The 19,020-nt window shown below is 36.5% G+C and overlaps 1 protein-coding gene across 1 annotated transcript; it reads right to left on the bottom strand.

The window, feature by feature from the left end:
- Positions 1–432: 432 nt before the first annotated feature.
- On the bottom strand, positions 433–18,439 carry LOC139703754 (cytochrome P450 3A4-like). The gene is made up of 7 exons (XM_071607194.1): positions 18,202–18,439; positions 9,654–9,781; positions 8,002–8,068; positions 4,793–4,953; positions 3,199–3,425; positions 1,949–2,111; positions 433–528 (listed from the first exon to the last, which is right to left on the bottom strand). Exons 1-7 carry the CDS (start codon positions 18,437–18,439, stop codon positions 433–435), a joined length of 1,080 nt encoding a protein of 359 aa, XP_071463295.1.
- Positions 18,440–19,020: the final 581 nt, after the last annotated feature.

Genomic DNA, 19,020 nt, shown 5'->3' with positions numbered 1-19,020 from the left:
TAAAACTTATCACAGCATATTTCAAAGAACGCATCATATATCAAGGTCACTACAAAAGCCACCACAACCACCCTCATTTTCATTAAAAATTGTTGACAAATTTGGTGATAAATATTGATTCTCTGATCAGAGCTCAGGAGGAGCTGCCAGTACTAACTTGTAGTGAGAAGAGAGAGCCCATTACACCCAGAAAGGGTGAATCTTCACATCTGGCACGGAGGTGGGCACCTACTTTTCATCAAAAAATAGGTAATACTCTGCACAGACCCTGAGAAAGCTCAGCAAAGTTCCCCAGCATCTCTTATCATTTATCAATTGAGGAATATAGAGTCTACCTTCATTCTGAGTTTTCTTCACAAAATAAATTTTTGTTCTTTGATGTTCTGCGTCCCAGTGTCCAAGAAGAACCATGCAAAAAATCCTTAGGGAAGTTCAGGCTCCACTAATTGTCCCATCTCTGCACAAAACCTTCAGAATAATGGGCTTTTCAGGTTGAAGAAGTCCTAGATTGCCTAATTTCAGAGGAATCTGTAACATATAGCCAAGCACATGGAGAATGAAGCACAATGAATGAAGCAACAGCAACTGCAGCAGCAAAGTAGAGAAGATACATTAAGCACAGTCATGCTTTACAAACATGAAAACTACTTTTAGTATCATGTATCTTGAATTTCTCCTACTCCTTCTCTAACATGTGTCATGATGGGATAGTAAAATTATTCATTTATGTGAAAAATTATTTTATGAATATCTCTTTTACTAGGCCTGAGACAAAATGAGATCGACTTATTCACTTTATTGATAAAATTGTAAATAAAGGACTGGAGTTGTGGCTTAGTGGTAGAGCATTTCCCTAGCATGTGAGGCACTGGGTTCGATTCTCAGCACCACATATAAATAAATAAAATAAAAGTCCATCAACTAAACAAAAAATGATTTTAAGAAAATTGTACACTAAAAAAACAAGTTTTAAAAAATTTAAAATAGATTCCTACACATTAAGACAAACTTTTAGAGAACTGTATAAAGTTAATTTTGTGCCTGCTGAAACTTAACAAAGAACCCTGAGGAGGTTTTATACACTTCAATGTCACGAGCAGTCTTCAACTTCCAAAGGGTCTGTTCACGTCTCCCAGTTGAACTCAATCTGTAGAATGATGGAAGTGGTCTTAATTCCTTAAGACCATTATGCTTTGCTTTGCTCTTTGGGAATCTCCTCTTGGCTTATAAGCACAGTGCAAATGGGGATCTTCTGAGCCCTTCAGTGTTTTGACTAAATCCTCATGCCATTTCCAGAATCACTCCACAGGGCTGGGGGTATCTCCAACAGAGTACTCTTTTGCTCTCAGTAAGAAGCAAATTATTGTTTAGATTGAGAAGACCAGCCTGGAGAAGACAGAGCTTGCAGAAAGTATCTGCCCCATTCCTGGTGTGTCAGAGGGCCCCTTCCTATCAGCCAATTGGCCCTGAAACCATCTCTACCCTTCTCTCCCATGCAGATGGCCCACTGAGAAGGAAAAGTTGCATATTAAACCCACAAGTCCTGGAATTGAACCACTGTCAATAGGGAGGTTGTGTAAGTTCTGGTGAGGAGAGCTTCACTCAAACATCATAAACCTGTGGTCACCACACCTCACGACTGTGCACAGGGTCTCTCCAGGAGACTTAAAGCTGAATTTACACTGTGCTCAAGTTCACAGTCCACACATACACATGTCACACTAATCTGCATTGAGTCCATATGTTTTTTATACTTTGGTCTTCATAAAACCATAGACTTAGAGCCCCTACAGTGAAGAACTCTAAAACCTCAAAGATGATGCAAAAGAGACTCATTGGACTATAGATCTAAGAATTAAATGATGAGTGAGCATATTTTTTCTGTGACTAGGTCCCTATGTTTGGAAAAACATCTTCAAGTAAAACATGTATATGAAAATCTACTGACCTGTGTTTCCTTACAAGGTTGGAAGGAGAAGTTCTGCATTACTCTTGCAAGAGCAAGTTTTATGTTCATGAGAGCAAACCTCATGCCAATGCAGTTTCGGGGGCCATTTCCAAAGGGCATGTACACATAAGGATCGATGCTGTCCTTGTTCTTCTTACTGAACCTGGTTCCACAATAGATGACAAATCAACAAAACATTAAAACCACAACAGTTACTTGTTTCAAAGTGTCCCTTAGACACCCCCAAGCAATGGTGTAAAAGAGGCTTTTGGGGCTGATTTGTATTGAAATCCAGCTGTGGTTTTTCTGTGAGAATTTTTAAGCTATGGAATTTTTCCACCTACCCTCCTCCCTTAACCTATAGGATCTTTCAGTCATTTTGAGATGAGATTAATGCAGTTTAAAAGGAATCATGGTAAATTGAGACAGTAAAGGAAACAACACACACACAAAATATAAGACATATAAAGCATAAACACAAAATGAAATGAGATAGTGGTTTGTCAGTTATGGCACATTCTATAAAATTTGAACACACAAACATACATACACACACACACACACACACACACACACACATGCATACACACAAACACAGTCATGGTGCCATATCTGAGGAGGATTAGTTTCAGCATCTGGCCACTACAAAATCTTGGGTGATGATGTCTCTTATAAAAATAATGGGGAAATATTTGTATACTCTAAGCACATACTGAAATATATTTTAAATCATTTCTGGATTGCATAGTAACTAATAAAATGTACATACTTTATAAACACTTATTGTATTAGAAAGTTTATAGGGAAATGACAAGAAAAATGTTTATATTTAGTTGAAATCATAGATGCAAAACCTGTACATACAGAGTGTCATCAAGTGATAATGGAGAATTTACACATTATTGTTAAACATTTGTTCAAAATCAAATAAATATGATACAATCTAGTTTTTCAAAAAAATCTATATTTATACAGAAATATGTTTGTGAGAACATAATCACATTATAAACTTGTGATTATTTAAAGGATTTGAAATACTGGATGGATATCGCATCCTTTTTGTTAATTGTCACAAATTTATACCATTTTGCAAGTAAATGTCATGTTTGTAACATGAAAACAGCTTAAAATAAAAAAGACATACATGAAAATGATTGCACAGTTACCTGTATGTCACCTATGCTAATAGATACAAGGATATGCTTGAATCAGCCTAGCCCAGTTTGTTCCCTTTCCCAGGGTCCCTGTACCTTTCAGGATGGAACTCCTCAGGCTCTGGCCAATACTTTGGGTCTCGATGAAGAACATAGATTGGTATCATCACCAGTGTCCCCTTACTAATGAATACTCCATTGATATCAATATCTTTCTTACAGATTCTTTCAAGTCTGGCACCAATTGGGTATAATCTGAGAGTTTCATTTACCACCATGTCCAGGTACTCCATCTGCATCAGGGTATCATAGGTAACAGGTGCCTGAAGGGAAAAAATGAAATTTGGGGGAATTAAGGTTAGAAACTAACTTTAAACTCAATCTATGCTGTATTATTAAAGTGTTAGAAGATCCCAAAATATACTCAGAATGGTGAAGGAGAGTAGTGCTTACAATTGACCTAGCATTGTAATAACAATCATGCCCATTTGACAACCATGTCCATGGCCCATTGAGAAGTGCAGGGTAGTTATGTACATAAGAGACCTTTGGGACAATCCAAAAATTCAGTGTGTTATATCCTCAGCAGCATCATGTACTACTTTTTCTCATGTGAGGAAAAGTGACTAATAGCACCCAAAACAGAATATGACAATTACACTCAGGCAAAATATGTGAAAGTCACTGTCACCTTTCACTAGAAAACTCATGTATCTATTTCAAGTATATAGAACATATAAAAAAAGAAATAACCTTTCTACATCAGTTTATAGTTGAATAATCCTGCTTTGGAGAATGTATATATTATATATTATATATATATAATCTCCAAAGCAGGATTATATATCATAGAGATAACACTACATCATGTAAAAATGTTGGGAGAAACTGGTAACTTCCACCCTAATACCACCAAAAAAAAGGCTAATATTGGATGGCACCATGTCACACAATTTCAGTTCCAGAGAACATTCTAAGGAGGACAGGAAGCCACTCTCAGCCCCAACCTCTGTTGCTGGACCAGTCTCCTGGTTGTTCTTCATGGCTTCATTGTGAGCTCTGAAGAAGAGACTTTGTGCCCACTTCACTGCCAAACCAGCCATGCCAGCCCCAGAGACCAGGTGTATTCATATCCAATAGACTCTCTGTTTAGGCAGAGGTGTGAGGACAGCAGGCACAACATGTGACTAATGCCTGTGTGTCACTGGAGAGGACACAAGGTAGAAGTAAGGTGTTTGGCTCAGGAGCCAGAAAACCTGAATCATCCCGTGACTTCTCTCTAATACATGACTAGAGTGTGAAGCTGTGTGGAGCAGAGCAGAGTCGGCCTGCCCACCAAGCCCAGGCTCACTCAGCAGACAGCAGGGCAGGAGCTCATGCCACCGCTCAGCAGAGCCAATGATCTGGACACTTGAGTGACACATGCTTACACTTCCTAGGTGTCATCATGGTAACTGGTAATGGGTACAACTGAAATTTCATTCTTTTCAAAATTCCTTGTAGTTTTGGGAATAACATTTTCCCCCAAATACTATTTTCTCCTTCATTTGTCTCTTCAGATCCTTTCCAAATAGAGCTGGTAAAAAGAATCAGTGACTATATTTTGGACAAAGCCTCCTAGGAAGGGACGAGGAGGCAGTCATGTTGAGTGTCCCCCTCTCTCCTCCCTCTCCAGGTACCATCTTCTCACCTTATTGGGCAAAGCTGCATCAATCTCCTGCTGCAGTTTGGTCTGGACATCAGGATGGGTGGCCAGTTCATACAAAATGAAGGAAAGAGCACTGCTAGTGGTCTCATAGCCAGCAAAAATGAAGATAATTGATTGAGCCACAAGTTCCAGATCAGACAGGGCTAATGGAAGAGAAAACACAACTTAGTTAAATCCAGCAAATCACAACATCAGGGTTTAGATGAAGAGAAATCCCATTAAAAACCACTGATCACTAGGCAGGACCATGGAAAAGCAATTCAGGGTCATTCTCAGAGTGGTTTTCACTCTCGTGTCTATCTGATAGGGGAGACAAAGGAAAATTTTTTAATCCAGTTTTCCTGAGGTCTACACCACTCTTGGACTTGGTTACTAACTGTGCCATTCTCATCACCACCAAAGATAGGTAATTTCAAGAGACACTATTTCTATCTAAGATACACAGTATGATCAATATGTCCCTTAGATTATCATAAATCTACTTTGTGTAAGTACAAAAGCGGATGATATTCTTGTCCAGGACAATTTTTAATTATTCTAGGTAACATATAGCTTGAAATACTGATTTGATTGTTTGTAATACTAAGGTTTCAATGTGTGGGAAATTGAAACATCTAAACATGTTGGAAGAAATGTAAGGAAATATTGGGCAGCAAAGAGACTGTTGCTATTCAAAGCCTGGTCCATGGACAAGCAGCATCAATAGCATTTGGGAAATTATTCGAAACACAGAATCTCAAACCCATTCTAGAACTAGCAAGTCAAAATGTGAACTTCCATTTTATGAACTTTCATAAAATGTGGTGATTCTATTCTATTGAAAACTGTCAATAGAGCGGCAGTGGGCATGACATGTGGTGAAAAAGTAGGGTCAATTTTAGTAAAACACAGCACTTATTCAGTCACTACTGAATGTCCCCTTCCTTAGTACATGCCCTCTCTCTGCTCTACTTCATGCACACCAAACATCTCTTCTCATAGAAACTGACCTCCATGTTGATTTTTCTCTTGACAGAAGCTAAGCAGAATCATGAAATTAATTCATGTATCTTGGAATGCATCAGGACGTTTAGATACCTGGATCCCTGAAATAACATGGTCCCTATGCCAAACATACAATTCAAGATAAAAAAAGAATACACAAAACAAGTGTTTGAAAGGTCTACAGAGTTGAGATTTACTGATGTTTTTTTCTATGATGATGTCACGAGAACATCTAAGTACCAAATCTTTTTTCCCAGTGAGTTTGAACACCATGAAGTAGGATTATAAAGTCAAGGTTTGGGCCAGGAACAGTGGCACACACCTGTAATCCCAGTGGGAAGCTGAGGCAAGATATTCATGTGTCCTCAGCAACAGTGAGGTGTTATACAACTCAATGAGACTCTGTCTCTAAATAAAATACAAAGTAGGGCTGAAGATGTGGCTCAGTGGTTGAGTACCCCTGAGTTAAATCCCTGGTACCCCACTCCCCAATGCCAAAAAAAAATTTAAGGTTTGAAGCTCAGATGTTTGCATTCATAGCTACCAGCCATATATGAGTGTTTAAATTTTAATTAATTAAAAGTTAATACACTTAAATTCCTCAGTGGCACTAACCACATGTCAAATGGTCAGTAGGCACATGTGTTTGGTGGTTATTGTATTGAAACAAACTATAGACCATTTCCATCATCACAGAGAGCTGAATAGAACTGGGTAGATACATATAGGATAGATGGATGGATGGATGGATGGATGGATGGATGGATGGATGATGGATGGATGGATGTATATGCACATGTGAACACAAAAGTATGTACACTGGAGGGGCTGCAGTTATGGTTCAGTGGTATAGTGCTCACCTCCCATGTGCAAGGCCCTGGGTTTGATTCTCAGTACCACATAAAAATAAATAAATAAAATGAACATAATGTGTCTGTCTACTACCAAAAAATGAATATTTTAAAAAAATATACACTGGGGCTAGGTTTGTGGCTCAGTGGTAAAGCACTCACCTAGCACACATGAGGCACTGGGTTTGATCCTCAGCACCACATAAAAATAAAATAAAAGTATTGTGTTCACCTACAACTAAAAAAGATATTTTCAAAAATATGTACACTGGCAGGCTGTAGTAAGCCCAGCCCTCATCTCTAGAATTAATTGTTCAACATTCAGGAATTTTTATCATATGATTGTCAAGACACTGGGTACCCAAAATTAGAACTGCAATGGGAGTATTTGTGTCACAGAAATAAGCTCTAAATTCGAAAATTTCTTTTGAAGGAGAGAGAAAAATAGTTTATATCACTGGATGTGAGTAGATACAGAAATATTTCTTTCCTCTGCTTCATGTAGAAGTATTTCATGTTAATAATCTTGTCTGCTGAGAGTATCTAAAAGCAAAAATCTACAAGATGATCACAGGTTTTGATTTCTAAATTCAATTAATTACTAAATAAATAAATAAATAAATAAAACCCTAAGATCCATGGAAAAATCACTGCTTCCAAAGTGGTCAGGAGAAACAGGGCAGAAACCTAAAATATCTTAAATCAGAAAGCAAGAAAATACTTGGAAAATAAATGAAAAGGGCACAGAATACACTGTATGTTCCTATAATGTGGATACATGTCAGAGAATGTACAAGACCTAGAGCAAACCTAAGGAACTCTGTAGACTTCGAATGATAGAGGTTCAATACAAGTTCCTGAACTGTGACAAATATAAGTCTCTGGTGGTGGACATTAAGAGTGAAGCAGTATATTCAAGACTACATGGAGAACCTCTATGTTTTCAGCTCAATATTGCTATGGATGTATAATTTCTCAGAATAAACAGAAGCTACTTTTTAAACAAACACAAGGAAAGGTGACAAGAATAATAGAGGACTCAAGAGCCTACATGAAAGGGGTTCCAGTGGACAAATAAGGGAGAAATTGAGCATCAAATAAAAATATTAAGAAAATAAGTTGAATAAAAATACCATGCTAGTGAAAGAAATACTTGTTTATATCAGCTTCAACATTGAACATGGCTCTAGTTGTGCTTCCAGAAAGTTCCTCAGGCTACTGTATATAATATCCAAGCACGGCCTTTCTGCAACTTGGTAGAAATGCTCTTCTTCCTGGAAAACCTGCTAAACATTTCAAGAACAACCCTTCCCACTGAGTTTCCCCATCAGTAGACAAGGTAGCAACCTTGGTTACCTTTATGAGATTCCACATCTTTGGAATTCTGAGAATTTATCATAAGCTGAAGAAAATCCACCCGATGCTAGAAACAGTGATTTCAAAGATAGAATGTTAATTATGAAATCAGAAATAAATTAAGAGTGCAGAACTTATCTACCCTTCTGAGGCTATGACTTCTTTAAGTACAGAAGTCCAGCTGGAGTTTCCTAAGTCATCAGTGAAGAAAAGTATCCATCTACAAACTTTGGAGAGTAGGACGTTTCCCTGAGTGAAAACTGGCTGTGGTGTCCAATAGCTACTGGTCTTTGCTCTCCCTGCTTGTGAGCTCTGTGGATTCTGAACACAGCCTCCTGGCCAGAGAGTGGTTGGCTTTGTCTCCTGTTACATTTATTTGCTCAGGGAGAAGCCCTGGATGGCAATATTTTGTTTTACTGCCTTAATTCTTCACCAAAGAAGCCACAGATTAATCTCCTTCCATTTATAGAGCTCATCATTAGATTTTGGGCAAGCTTCTTGAAAGATCCCACCATGCTTGAAGCTTTGAACTTGTACTGACACCTGGAGGGCCCATCCTTGCTCCCTGGCCTGCACACATTCTTGTGCTGGCCTTCGTACATGAAAAAAAAACTTCACCTAAAGAACCCATGCCTGCTCCATTAGGGGCCAGACAGTACCAGCTACCCTGAGGATGCCTTCTGTGGAGTTTTTGTAAAGTGAGAGGTTTGTAAATGCAATGATTCTTTGCCAATATAAAATCTGATAAAATTAAACCACCAGGAAAAAAAATTCTGTTGAAATTTTATCTATTGAAGAGAAGGGATATGATAAAAAAAATTTTCTCTATTTAAAAAAATCATTTCAACTGATATGTAAAAACATTAAGCTATACACATATTAACAAGGTACCTGATTACTTTGATATATGTATATGCTGTTTGATGTTTATGTCAGTTTAGACACATCTTTAATTGCATTTATCATTTCCTGATGATGGATATTTTCAAAACCTATTTGGATCAATTAATAGGAACAATTTTAAAATAGTGCAGCAATAAACATGGGAGTACATATCTCTCTTTGACATTCTGATTTCACTTCCTGTGGCTAGATACCCAGTAGTGAGATTGCTGGATCATACGGTGGGTCTGTATTTGATTTCTGTGGGCCCTCCAGACAATTTTCCATAAAGGCTGTCCTAATTTACATTCTACTCAACAATGTACAAGGACTCCTTTTTTAGAGTATTTGGGACTTTTTCTATCAGTAATATTTATGCCTTGACAAACTAAATTCCATGCCCATTATTTAATTGTAAATGTTTTCTCTTTGGTTCACTATTTTTTCAATATTTGAAATATATAATTTTATTTATTTTAATATTTTTATTAGTTCTTTTTAGTTGTATGAGAGTAGAGTCCATTTTGACGTAATTATAAAAGCTTGGAATACATCTTACACTAATTCACTTCCCTCTCTGATTCATTCTTGTATCTCAATTACCAGATGCTAAATTCTTTATTCTCCCCAAATGGAAACCCTCTACTACTCTCAACCAAGAGTTCTTCATCTACCTTTTAAAAATATACAAAGAAGCATGGAAGTCATTCACCCATAGGCAAATAAGTTATCAAAAATGAACCTCCTCTGTAGCCACCACCAGATTTTACCTGTTGTTTCTCTTGGAGGCGACTTTCTTTCATTCTGTTTATAGCTTTCTTTAAAAAATTTGTGACATCCTTTGAAAACATAGAGATATTCATTGCCTCATAAATTGGAGTAAGGAATGGAAAGATTGCTGCAGGGGAAAGAAAAAACAAAGGACACTTCAGTGAAAAAATGTAAAATTTACCTGGAGCAATTACATCTTCTCTACCAATCAGAAAAGTGGAAGTCGTAAGGGTTCCTAAAGAGGAACTGTTCCTTCTGAGACTGCTGATTGAGCTCCAGGCAACTGGCTGAGCAAGAGGATGTCATATATAGGGCCACCATCATAGTAGTGAGATCAGAGGCCCCTTGTGCCTCTGTGGAGTGACTAAAGGAGCAAGATGAAAACCCTGACCCCTTTCCCCTTCATGTACTGGAATAGAGTGTCTTTGGATAAATCTAGGCTTTAGTCTGAGGTGGCAATTAATCATGCTCTTCAAGAAAGAGCAGTCAGGATGGGACCAACAGAGCATGTGTTCCTCAAGCACCACAGGAGGAATCCAGAAGGCATTATTAGAAAGAAAATTGGGAAACTCAAAGTATGGGAAAATTGATCATATTCACCTAAATAACACTGAATGAAAGAAGAAATATAAAGGGAAAATAGAAAAGGACTGAAAGAAAAAAAGGAGGCATAATACATTAAACTTGTGGAATGAAGAAAAAGCCATTATTGTGTAGTGGAAAATTGTTATCTGTTAAATAAAAACAAAGATCACAAATGAACAATCAAACTTCACACAATAAATCATGAAAAAAAGAAGAACAAATTAAACCTAAAGAAAACAGAAGGAAGAAAATATTAAGGACCAAAGTGGAAGCTAATCAAATAGAAAATAATGTCAATAGAAGGAATTAATAAAAACAAATGCAATTATTTGAAAAATATAATCAGTGTTGCCAAAATAATAGCTGGACTGACCCAGAAATAGAAAGACTACAGTTACCAGCATTCAAAATTTAAAAATGGGAACTACTGACATTATAAACATGGGAAGAAATATAAAGATATTGTAACAATCAGATTATCACAACAATTATACAAATTACATGACTTAAATGAAATGGACAAATTCCTAGAAAAACACAAACAACAGAAACTGACACAAAAAGTAATAGTCAATATACTAAGCATACATCACATGATGAGATTAAAATAGAAATTAAGAACTCCATGGACAATTCTACCAAATATTCAAAGAACTAATACCAATTCTTTACTTCTTCACAAACATTCATAGAAATATCTAATATTTTCTAATATAGAATACAGTGAACATTTGTAAACGATCCTAAAATGCCCATGTTAACCTAATACTAAGACTTAACACAAGATAACACAGGAAAACTACAAACTCACATATCTCACAATTATGGATGCAAAATCTCAACTAGTATTAGCAAATGAAATCCAGCATCATATAAAAAGAATTATACACAACAAAAAAGTCAGATTTGGAGGCCAGGAAAAATGGTGTATCAGCAGAACTCACAATATCCCAGCAGTCCCTGGAGATTGAATTAAAACAACAGTTCTGTGGGGAGATGGGAAGACTGTGGGGAAATGATAGCAAGTAACCCAGAAAACTAGCAATCAGGCGAAATCCAAAAATATCAACTTCTAGAATACAAAGAGAATTAATTCATGGGATAGATAGCAGCAGTTCTGTGTGTGCATTGGTTCCCTGGGGGAGAGGAAGCTCCTCTGCAATGGACCCAAATTACTCCCACCCAGTTTAAGATGAATAGTGCTGCTGTCCAACAAAATCATCATCTGAGAAGAAAATAAGCTCATCACAGCTAGCTGAACAGAAAGACCAGGCACTCTCCAGCAGAGAGTAAAATTGGGGAATTGGCAACAGCTAAAGACATTCTCTGTTAGTTCTTTCTGGGAGAGAGACTAGGAATCCCTGCAATTTACCCTTACTTTCATGTTTCATTTATTTTTCACATTTGGCTCCTTTTTGTATTGTTTCTGGTATATTTTCTTTTTGAATACCAAAAAATGGCCACCTAATCCTTATCTTTTACCGTATTGGTGGGTGTCCATATCATGCATCAATCTGGACACAGGAGTGGGACTACAACACAGAAAAGGAGAAGCTTTGTGGGGCAACCTGCAGCTGTCTGACAGTCTGCAGAGTGAAGTGTGAAGGGCACTTTCATTTGAAATTGGCAGTCTGACCTTGGCTGGCAGGAGATGGAAATAGGACAGATCAGGGTCAGGTTGAAAACCCTGGGCCTGTGACAGCATCCCACAGCACCTGTGCCACCTCCCCAAGCTCCAGAGGGTCTGAGGGATGGAGGTAAACATTCCACACACCCCCAGCACAGGGACTCAGGCTTTCTGAAGGAGGGGTGTGAGACACCCAGATGCTGTACTGATTCTCTTTGTTTTCTAGAAGTTGACCAAAAACCCTACCACACTCACATTCCCACCCCAGTCACAAGAATAAAGCCATTTTTAAACTGAAGTCTGCTCTGAATCAGACAATACCCCCACAGCAGATGCTGCCAGGTAGAGGGGTCAGAGCTCAGCACACAGACTCCTCCAGCAAGTTTGGCCACTTTGGGCCAGAGCTGAAAACAGACAAACAGCATGACAATGGTGTCACACAAAATCCTTCATAACTGGGAGATTCTAAAATCAAAACCCCCCAAATCAATGTCTGCAAATTTAAAGCTTCAACAGGAATAAAACTGAAGCTCTATGAGTGTTCTTGCATTCACTATTGGACATAAATTCCCAGTGTCTTCTCATTATGTATTTTTTGGAATTCATATACTTTTCATTTAGTAAATAATTCATTTACTTTTTGAATGAAATGGATCCCATGTCAATTCTGCTTCTCTTTCACCTCCATTTCATTCTCCTCTGCTCCATTGTTTTTTCTCTCCTCTTTCTCTCACTTTATCTTTCTTTTTATTTTCTTTATTGTTTTTCCCTTCTAATACAGTTTGCCATACTATATTGCTAATGCTTAATCTTTTCAACCTACTCTATATTACTCTTCACTCACTTTTCTCTTTGGTTAATAGAGTTGCAGAGCTCATTAGTAATAAATGCTATAGTGTATGTTAATATATGATTTGCTATTAAGTTATTACTGTTACTGGCAGTTATTCTCTCAAAGTGGTACTTGTTCTTGAGCCCAAGACTGATTACACTGATTAGATGTGTTAAAGTTAAAATATGTCTTCATACCAGAGCTTAAAATGATGAAATAAATATTCATTATTCATTAAACTCATATGAAAGGAATACATGAGCAAAAGGAATCCATCTCAACATATACACAAATACATAACCTCAGCAAACATGTGGAGACAGGATGACAGCCTGTCTCCAAAAGCTTATTATCCTCCAATACTAAATTCACAGATATTGCAGTTGATGAAATCCCAAGTGAATAATTTAAAAAATTGATTGTTGACATTATCAATAAACTAAAACATGATCTAAGGAATGAACTATGGGTGAGAACAGGATGTGAGAGATATTCTGAAAAGACCAAAAAAATCCGAGAAATAAAAATCTCAATAAATCAAATAAAAATTTAGCTGAATTCTTGCAAATAGATTAGATCACCTGGAAGATACAACTTCACACTTGAAACAACATATATAAACCTCAGTCAGCAATAAAGGGGAAAAAAAGAAACCATGATCAGAATATCCAATAGCTCTGGGATGACATAAAGGGGGCATATAATTCACCACAGTGAATTTTACCTTTTTGCATATCCATAATGCATTGATTAAAAAGAACTATAAATAAATAGAATAAAAACCAGTAGACTAAAGGAAAAGGAACAAGTTAGAGGGAGAGGAGAGGGACAGGGGAAATACTGGAGACTGAATTAGAGCAAATTATATTCCATGCTTGTATAATTATGTCAGAATGAAGCTCAATATTATGTGTAATTATAATGCACTGATAAAAAATTAAAAACACTGAAGTAGCAATGGATAGAAGAAATTTACTTCAACATCATAAATGTTATATATGAAAATCCCAAACAGCATATGGACAAGAAAAAACTAAAAGCATTTTCTTTAAAATAAGGAATAAGACAAAGATGTCCACTGTCACCACTGTTAGTCAATATATCAACTGAAATCTTTGAGAAATGAGGCCAAAAAATGAAATAAAAGGAATGGGAAAAAGAGAAGTCAAATTATTATTTTTTTACAAATGTTGTGATCTTAAAATTCAAAGACAAAAAAAACTGACAGAAGAATTGTAGTGTTGATAAAAAATAATCCCATGTGTCTATGGTTCAAAGAATTTTGAGAAAGGTGCCATGACAGTGATATATGGAAAAACCACTCTTTTCAATAAATGTTGTTGGTTCATCTAGACAGAGACACACAAAAGATTAAGTTGGGCCCTGAATTCATACTGTAAAAAACATCCAACTAAAAATGGACCGAAGATGTAAACATAAAACTAAACCAACTCTTAGGAAAAAAGCAAGAAAGTAAACCTTTATAATTTTAGATCTGGAGTCTAATATTGCGAAGCCAAAGAAAGACAATAAAAACACAAAAATTATATATTATAAATATAAAAAGATGGTACTTCCAAATATACAATCAAAAAGCCAAACCAGACCTGTAGATTAGGAGAAAAAAAATTGCAAAACACATCAGATCAGGAATCTGTATCCAGAATATAGAAATCTTACAACTCGCCTACAAACAGAAATACAATTGTGACTTGAAAAGACCTTTATAGAAAGAAGACATAAAAATAGCTCAACTTGTTCAACATATTAGTTTATAGAAATTAAAATCAAACCCACATGAGATGCCACAATACACCCAGGAGGATGGCTAGAAACAAAACAATGGGAAAAATAAGTGTTGGACAGGACAGGGAGAAACAGGAGCCCTTGTGCATTCCAGGTGGGAACTTGAGATGGGTGTGGCTTTTGTGGAAAACATACTGACAGTTACTTTATTAGGTAAACATTAAAATGTTATACAAGGCAGCAATACCTAGTAAATACATATACCCCCAAACAATGGAGCATCTACATTCTTCAAACTCTTCTCAATTTCAAGAGTAAAATAGACCACAACACAATAATACTGGATGACTTTAACGAGTATAGATCTAATAGATCTTCCAAACAAAAGCTAAACAAAGAAACTATAGAACTCAATAATACAATCAATAACTTGGACTTAATAGACATATAGAGAATATTTCATCCATTAATGAGTAAATACACTTTCATCTCAAGAGCACATGGATTCTTCTCTAAAATATACCATATATTATGCCACAAAGCAAATCTTAGCAAATATAAACAAACAGAGATAGTACACTGCATTCTATGAGACAATGGAGTAAAATTAGAAATCAATGGTAAAATGAAAAATAGAAGGTACTCCAACACCTGGAAGCTAAAAAATAATGCTATTGAATGAGAAAGAGATAGAAGAAGATATCAGAGAGGAGATTTAAAATTCTTAAAGGTAAACGAGAACACTGATACAACATATAGAAATCTCTGAGACACTACGAAAGCAGTACTAAGAGGAAAATTCATTGCATGGAGTTCATTCCTTAAAAGAATAAAAGGCAACAAATAAATGACCTAACATTACATCTCAAAGCCCCACCCAAAACAAGAACAAATCAAAACCAAAAGTAGTAGAAGACAGGAAATAATTAAAATTGGAAGTGAAATTACTGAAATTGAAAGAAAAGAAACAACTGAAAAAATTGACAAAATAAAAAGTTGGTTCTTTGAAAAAAATAAATAAAATTAAACACTTAGTCACACTAACAAAGAGAAAGAGAGAAGAGAGAGAGAGAGAGAGAGAGAGAGAGAGAGAGAGAGAGAGAGAGAGATCTTACTAAAATCTGTGATGAAAAAGGAAGTATCAGGACGGACAATTCTGAAATACAGAACATAATTAGAAGCTATTTTGAAAATTTATACTCCAATTAAATAGAAAATATCAATTAAATAGAAAATATAAGACATCAATAAATTCCTAGAGTCATGATCTACCCAAACGGAATCAGGATTATATACACAAGATAAAAAGACCAATTTCAAGCAAGGAAATAAAAGACACCACCAAAAGCCTACATACAAAGAAGAGCCTCAGCCAGACAGATTCTTACAAGACCTTCAAAGAAGACCTAATACCAATACTCCTCAAATTATTCCATGAAATAGCAAAAGAGGGAACAATTCCAAACTCATTCTATGAGGCCAGTATCACCCTGATTCCAAAAACAGCCAAAGACACATCAACAAAAGAAAATTTCAGACCATTATCTCTAATGAACATAGATGTAAACATTCTCAATTAAATTCTGGCAAATCCCATACTACCAGAAGTATTTTACACATTTAATGCAATCCCTATTAAAATCCCAGTGAAATTCTTCATACAAATAGAAAAAGCCATTGTAAAATGTGTTTCAAAAAATAAGAGACCCAGAATATCTAAAGCAATCCTTAGCAAGAAAAGTGAAGCAGGAGGCATCACAATACCAGACCTTAAACTATACTACAGAGCTATAGTAATAAAAAGTCATGGTATCTGCACAAAAATAGACTTGTATACCAATGGTACAGAATAGAGGACACAGAGACAAACCCACATGAATATGGTTATATCATACCAGATAAAGGTGACAAAAGCATTCCCTGGAGAAAAGAGCCTATTCAATAAATGGTGTTGGAAAATCTGGAAATCCATATTGGCACCAAAACAGATTCGTAGACCAATGGTACAGAAGAAAAGATACAGAGACAAACCTACATGAATACAGTTATCTCATACTAGACAAAGGTGCCAAAAACATTCATTGGAAAAAAGATGGCCACTTCAACAAATGATGCAGGGAAAACTGGAAATCCATATGTAGCAAAATGAAATTAAGCCCCTATCTCTCATCACGCACAAAACTTAATTCATTATGAATGAAGGACCTAGAATTAGGCCAGAGACCCTGCACTTAAAAAATAGAAGAAAAAGTAGGCCAAAATTTTCATTATTTTGGATTAGATTCTGACTTCCTTAACAAAACTCCTAAAACGCAAGAAATAAAATCAAGAATCAAATAGATTCAAACTAAAAAGCTTCTTCTCAACAAAAGAAACAATAAGGAGAAGAGAGAGCCTAAAGAATGGGAACAAATTTTTACAGCCTACACATCATATAGAGCACTAATTTCCAGGATATATAAAGGACTCAAAAAACTTAACACCAAGGAAACAAATAACCCAATCAATAAATAGGATATGTAACTGAACAGACACTTCTCAGAAGAAGCTATACAATTGGTCAACAAATATATGAAGAAAGGTTTAACTTCTCTAGTAAATACAGAAATGCAAATCAAAACTCCTCTCAAGATTTCATCTCACTTCTCTCAGAATGGCAGTTATGAAGAATATAAGCAAGAATGTATGTTGGTGAGTATGTGGGAGAAAAGGCATACTCTTACATTCCTGGTGGGAATGCAAATTGATGCAACCAATATGGAAAGCAGTTTGGATATTCCTCAGAAAAGTTGGAATGGAACCACCATTTGACCCAGCTATCCCACTCTTCAGTTTATATCCAAAGGACTTAAAATCAGCATACTACAGGGACACAGCCACATCAATCTTTATAGCAGCTGAATTCACAATAGCTAAACTGTGGAACCAAAGTAGATGCCTTTCAGTAGATTAATGAATGAAGAAATCATGGTGCATATACACAATGGCATATTATTCAGCATTAAAACAGAAGAAAATCATGAAATTTTCAGATAAATGGATGGATTTGGAGAATATAATGCTCAGTGAAGTAACCCAATCCCAAAAAACCTAAGGCCAAATATTTTCTCTCATAATTAGATGCTGATCCGTAATGGGAGTTGGTCATTAGAGGAATGGAGGAACTTTGGATAGGGAAAAGGAAAGGAAAGGGAAGGGAAGGGTTATGGGTATAGGAATGATGGTGCAATAAGATGGACATCATTACCCTAGGTACATGTATGATGACTCAAATGGTGTGAATCTACTTTATGTAAAAGTACAGAAATGGAAACTTGCACTCCATTTGTGTATTATGTAGTGAAATGCATTGCGCTGTCATGCATAACTAATTAGAACAAATAAATAATTTCTTTAAAAAAAGGAATGAAGTACTCACACATGCTTTAGGTTGGAAGAATTTGAAAACACAATGATGAATGAAAGAAGTCAGACATGACTTTTAGGATTCCATTAATAGAAAATTCACAGTATCAGCAAATCTATAGAGTCAGAAAATAGATTCATGGTTGCTTAGGCTTGGGGAATAGAGAGTTAATAATGAAATGATAGCTTGCTTCTGAGTTGACAAATGGTCACTAGTGATGGCTGCATATATCTTTGTACTGAAAACCATTTAATTGTATAAGTGGGGTAATCCAAAGGTATATTAATTATGTATCAATTACACTCTTGTTTAAAAAGAGAGAATGAATAAATAACATGGTAGTTCACATACTTATTGAGAAGAGCAAAGGGTCAAAGAAATCAAATCTTAAAAGCTTCTTGACTTTCTCCACAAAGGGATCTTGTGGGTTGTTGAGGGAATCAATGTTCACTCCAAATGATGTAGCAGTGATCACATCCATGCTGTAGGCCCCAAAGATGCTGAATAGAGAAAGATATGGAAAGTTAAAATCAGTGCCTCTTCCCAATCCTTCCACTACACATGCAGCAAGAAGTAGGAGTAAGTTCATGTGCCCAAGCAAGACAAGCATTGAGCCCCACACTGTCAACAGTTATCTGCTGGACCATCAGATCAGTCTATGATCTCTTCACACTGACCATGAGGTCTTCATGAGGTTAAAATGAGGTACTGCCCTTGTTCCAGAAGTGATAGGGACAGTGAGGTGACTTAGAATCACCTCTGAACTCAAGAAGTTCACCCACACAGGGATAAGATTCATAATCAGACACACTACAGTAGCACAAATAGAATGTAGATGATGACAGTTGTGTACAAACTGAGCTTCAGCAGGACAAGGGTGGAATAACTGAGTCTTCCTAGGGGGCTCAAAAAGGTGACCTTGACCTTGACAGTATTTTGTCTTCTAGTGTATCCAAAGTCATAAACAGTAGCCAAACAAACCTTGGTGGATACAGGAGAGATCCTTTCTCCCCAGCTGCCCTGTCTCCCCCTGGGAGAAGTCCTTTCTTGGATGAGAAGTTGGAGTTGGGACTCCAAACTTGCTTTTGTCTGCTCATTGCACTGGCTCAACATTTGGAATTCAGTCTGTGGCAGGCAGTTGGAGGGGCTCCTGGTGGAGCTTGGAATGCC

Source organism: Marmota flaviventris, unplaced genomic scaffold (genome assembly GCF_047511675.1).
Source record: "Marmota flaviventris isolate mMarFla1 unplaced genomic scaffold, mMarFla1.hap1 Scaffold_1264, whole genome shotgun sequence".
Classification (NCBI taxonomy): Eukaryota; Metazoa; Chordata; class Mammalia; order Rodentia; family Sciuridae; genus Marmota; species Marmota flaviventris.
This window is presented reverse-complemented; position numbering and strand designations above follow the sequence as displayed.

What these genes read in the sequence shown, in the direction of transcription:
- LOC139703754 (XM_071607194.1), bottom strand. Translation starts at nt 18,439, where the DNA reads ATGAACTTACTCCTACTTCTTGCTGCATGTGTAGTGGAAGGATTGGGA. An exon ending in CCCTTTGCTCTTCTCAATAA is followed by an intron (nt 9,782 to 18,201) that starts GTATGTGAACTA and finishes TTTCCCCTGCAG; the next exon opens with CAATCTTTCCATTCCTTACT. An exon ending in GCCTCCAAGAGAAACAACAG is followed by an intron (nt 8,069 to 9,653) that starts GTAAAATCTGGT and finishes CACTGTTTCTAG; the next exon opens with CATCGGGTGGATTTTCTTCA.